Source organism: Euprymna scolopes, chromosome 45 (genome assembly GCF_053919585.1).
Source record: "Euprymna scolopes isolate OS-2025 chromosome 45, ASM5391958v1, whole genome shotgun sequence".
In the NCBI taxonomy this organism is placed as follows: Eukaryota; Metazoa; Mollusca; class Cephalopoda; order Sepiida; family Sepiolidae; genus Euprymna; species Euprymna scolopes.
The window spans coordinates 9623037-9628036 of NC_136526.1; the positions used below are offsets into that span (position 1 = coordinate 9623037).

General features: G+C 34.9%; 1 protein-coding gene across 1 annotated transcript in view; it reads left to right on the forward strand.

Annotated features, from left to right (window-relative positions):
* The window catches only part of LOC145269235 (retinol dehydrogenase 12-like), a 62002-nt gene that overhangs the window by 45380 nt on the left and 11622 nt on the right, over positions 1 to 5000 (forward strand). The window contains exon 2 of the mRNA XM_080124858.1: positions 2411 to 2653. Within this exon, the coding sequence (XP_079980984.1) occupies positions 2411 to 2653 (243 nt within the window). The remainder of the gene's footprint in view (positions 1 to 2410; positions 2654 to 5000) is intronic.

A 5000-nucleotide genomic window follows, 5' to 3' on the forward strand; every position in this document is an offset into this window, starting at 1 on the left:
TCTCCCACCGCAAAATCAACAGGGACCGGATCATTACAGAAATGGTTTAATCTTTGTTGATTTTGGGGCGCAGAGGCTTGGTTCACACTCAACGGCACGAGAATAGGAATGGGGCGATCAAAGGTTACTACAAAACTATACTGTCTCCAGGATGAGTGCATTTCGTGGAAATGTACACAACCTTTGGACAGTAAGTTTATACTTTTTTATGGAAATTGCTCGAGACAAGGCATGAAGCCACTTGATATAAGGATTAAACAAGAACGAAAGGTGATTATTGCCAAGGCAGGAGATGCCTATATATATGACAAAAAATTATATGTGTGTGTGTTTGTTTTCGTTTTTTGTATATTTGAGTAGTACGCTGAGTAAGGACTGTACGCATGATGCTGAGATAAATCACAGAATAGCCAAAGCCAGTTCTTCTTTTGGCAAACTGGAGAAACGTGCATGGTCAGATTGGGGAATCCCATCAAAAACAAAGCTAAGTGTTTACGAAGCATGCGTTATCACCACGCTGTCAGACAACATATAGAAGGAATCTCAAGTTATTGGAAAGGTTTCGCCAAAGTTGTACTCGGAGAATATTTAATACTAGCGGGGGTACCCGGCGTTGCCCGAGTGTTTGTTTCCGGGACGGGGGGGGGGAGTTTTAAAAAATGTTATGGTAGATAAGTAGGAAGGATCAAACCCGGAGTCATGAGTAAAAGTAGGAAAATAAAGTGTAAAAAAAACAAAAAAAAAACATCTGCAACGTTAACAGTTCGGCCACCAAGAAAAGTCCATTCCAGTTGTTTAGGAAAAAAAAAAACGACTACAGTAGGTCGGCGCGAACGTGAAAATATACTGTGAATTGTCCAGCACGCTAACCACTACGCCACAGAGCACTGCAGCTTAGTTTAGTGATTTTAAATGACTTCACATGAAAGAACTACGAAGCCAAACCGGTGTTCTCTTCTCAACTGTTCCTTGTGAACGATCCCCAAACGGTGTTAAGTGGTGGCAGGGGGAGGAGGAATTTATTAGAGAGAAAATATTTTACCACTTCCATTGATCTTAACCGATTTTGGCCGTGACTTCTCAGCAGAAAAAGTATAGAAATCTAAGATTATCGAGGAATTTGAGAAATAATGAGCCTATAACACACCTCAGATATTGTTCTGCCGTTTGTGGATATTATATTTGCATGAAATATCTTGATTTTTTTATCCTATTAATGTCAAAATCAGACGAGAAAAAATGAGTTCATTTTATTTATATAGAGATTAACTGGGGGACTCAAACGCCTGACACTGTGGTTCTTGAACAATCAAATAGTAATAGTATTGAAATATAAATCATTCAAAATCAGATGCGGACACTTGGTTAGGATGGAGTACGAAAGATTTCCTAAACAACTGATGCGAGAGAGATGGAGGCAAAAGACCACAACATAAACCAAGGAAATGATTTAAGGATTCTCTGAAAAACAACTTGAAAATACTTGTAATGGATGTACATAACTGGGAAGCCAAAGCGAAAGATCGATCACTGTGGAGAAAGACCATCAGAGAAAGTTGTAAGATTTTTGAAGAGCAGCGTGTAGATATTGCTGTCTTAAAACGTGTTTTAAGAAAACAGGACGAAAATGTCAGAAATTGCAACAGGAATTGAAGTGCACTGTATGCAGCAGATACCTATTGTTAAAAGCTAGTGTTGTAAATCACCTTAAATCGCACAAAGACAAGACTGAGTCTTATGAGGTGGCTTCTACGACACATCTGACAACGCTAAAATGTCATATTTGTGGTCTAATCTCCAAATCTAAAAGTGGCCTGACACGATATTCGAGGATTCACAATATTATCATGCGATCACCTTTACAAGAGGGAAAGTTTTTTTATGTCACATTTGTGAACTTTCATGTAGGACTAAAGCTGGATTAAAAAGTCACCTAGGTGCACAACACTTAACTGAAGAGATAGCAAATTTCTGTCAAGAAGTAGCAATCATCCTCATATATATATATATATATATATATATATATATATAAGAACAAGTAGTTATTAAAACATGTTAAATAACACTTTGAAAAAGAGTCAAAAACATTTAATTTTAAAAAAGAAGCACTAAATAAGTGGATAGTCCTTAATCCGCGGAGTTTGTGATTTAGCAAAACGCGGGATCGGATTTTGCTTGCAAGAGTATTTGATGAAACTACAAGTAAGTCATAGATTTTACTTGGTAACAAAAAGTGAAGCCGAGGGAATAGGGTGAAAAAAATGATTTCAAGTGAATATATATAATATATATATATATATATATATATATATATATATATATATATGACATGTTATCAGCTTTATCTAAAAGAAATTCTGAAACATAATATTAAAATCTTGTGTTCTTTTTTTTGTTCTTATTCTTTTAGGGGCAAACGCCGGCATTGGAAAAGCCACGGCGATGGAGCTGGCCAAGCGAGGTGCCCGAGTGATTTTAGCCTGCCGAGACATGAAAAAGGGTGAAGCCGTAGCGAGGAACATCAAAAAGAAGACCTCCAACCCGAACGTCTACTCGATGCGTTTGGATCTGGCTAGTCTGCATTCCGTCCGGGAGTTTGTCGACGATTTCAACCGGTCCGAACCACAACTCCACATCCTCATCAACAATGCAGGTAAGTTGCGGGGAGAGAGAGAAGAAACACTTGAGGATGATGAGGGGTGGGGGGGGGGGCAATTTTCGTAACTTTTGCAGCTGGAATCTCTCTCTTTCTCTCTTTCTTTATGCTTCTCTTTCTCTTTCTCCTTATCTCTTTCTCTTTCTTTTTCTATTTCCCCTCCTCTTTGAGGTGATTAGCAATATACTAACCCCCTCTTCAAAGACAGAAAAGGGAGTAAAAACCTCCTAGAACTGCACAAAACCAGACCTGTCCGACTTATTCAAGGTTATCATTTACTCAACAAATGACCCACACTCTGACGGACTGATTGTCAGCGACGTACACCTTTCGGCAGTCTTGCAGTTAAGTCCAGGCAAAGTTCGACAACTGTAGAAGTATTTTATCAGTATTTTATACCGTCAAATCACGAATATTACGAATTATTAGTATAATAAAAATAAAAATTATTAAAGTTTTAAATTTTAAAAAATGTGTAACTAATATAAAATATATAATTAATATAAAAAATGTAATCAATATAAAATATATTATATAATTAATATAAAAAAATATGAAAATTTGTTCCATTATTCCCATCTAATGGAAGAGTTGTGGAGGCGGCGTGAGAAAGGACACGCATTTCTACGAATTATTAAAAGCATAAGACAACAAAACACTTTTTAAGAAATGTTTAATTTTTAAAGTTGTTTTATTTTATATAAATTTATATTTTGTTATGTGGTTCATTACTTCAGATTTTGTTTTGTTCGTTTTCCTGTTAAGACAATAATACACTTTCTAAAAATTGTTTCATTTTTCTGTTAACTAAATAGTTATAAATATAAAAAAATTTATATTTTGTTCGTTTGCTTTATTCAATCAAGTGATTACTTCCAATATTAAAACATTTTTTATGTTAATTACATATTTTTTATTTAAAAATTTTAATAATTTTTAAATTAAAACTAATAATCTCTTCTCTCTCTCTCTATATATATATATATATATATATATATATATATATATATATATATATATATATATATATAAACGTGAACGTGTCTGTGTGTGTGTCTGTATATTTTCCTACGCAATAACTCTGTCACGCATTTCTACGAATTATTAAAAGCATAAGATAACAATACACTTTTTAAGAAATGTTTAATTTTTAAAGTTGTTTTATTTTGTATAAATTTATATTTTGTTACGTGGTTCATTACTTCAGATTTTGTTTTGTTCGTTTTTTTTTCTGTTAAGACAAAAATACACTTTCTAAAAATTGTTTCATTTTCTGCTAAATAGTTATCTTCTCTTCTATCTATCTATCTTCTATCTATCTTCTATCTTCTATATAAATAAAATGAACTCATTTTTTCCCGTCTGATTTTGACATTAATAGGATAAAAAATCAAGATATTTCATGCAAATATAATATGCACAAACGGCAGAACAATATCTGAGGTGTGTTATAGGCTTATTATTTCTCAAATTCCCCGATAATCTTAGATTTCTATACTTTTTCTGCTGAGAAGTCACGGCCAAAATCGGTTAAGATCAATGGAAGTGGTAAAATATTTTCTCTCTAATAAATTCCTCCTCCCCCTGCCACCACTTAAACTTAACACCGTTTGGGGATCGTTCACAAGGAACAGTTGAGAAGAGAACACCGGTTTGGCTTCGTAGTTCTTTCATGTGAAGTTATTTAAAATCACTAAACTAAGCTGCAGTACTCTGTGGCGTAGTGGTTAGCGTGCTGGACAATTCACATTATATTTTCACGTTCGCGCCGACCTACCGTAGTCGTTTTTCTTTTTTTTTTTCCTAAACAACTGGAATAGACTTTTCTTGGTGGCCGAACTGTTAACGTTGCAGATGTTTTTTTTTTTTGTTTTTTTTTTTCACACTTTATTTTCCTACTTTTACTCATGACTCCGGGTTTGATCCTTCCTACTTACCTACCATAACATTTTTTAAAACTCCCCCCCCCGTCCCGGAAACAAGCACTCGGGCAACGCCGGATACCCCCGCTAGTAAATATATAAAAATGTATATTTTGTTTGTTTACTTTATTTAATCAAGTGCTTACTTCCAATATTAAAACATTTTTTTTATTTTAAAATTTTAATAATTTTTATTTGAAAACTAATAATTCGTAATAGTCGTGATTTGACGGTGTAAAATACTGATGTGATCCTTCTAGAGTTGTCGAACTTTGCCGGGACCTAACTGCAACACTGCCCACCTTTCATTGTGCAAGTAAAGACGATAGTTTCCCACTACTTTCCGTCTTGATTCGGGGGAGGGGTACATCTCCCTCCCCCCCCCCCCCGTGAGTTAAAAGCGCCCCCAGATATCGACCTGG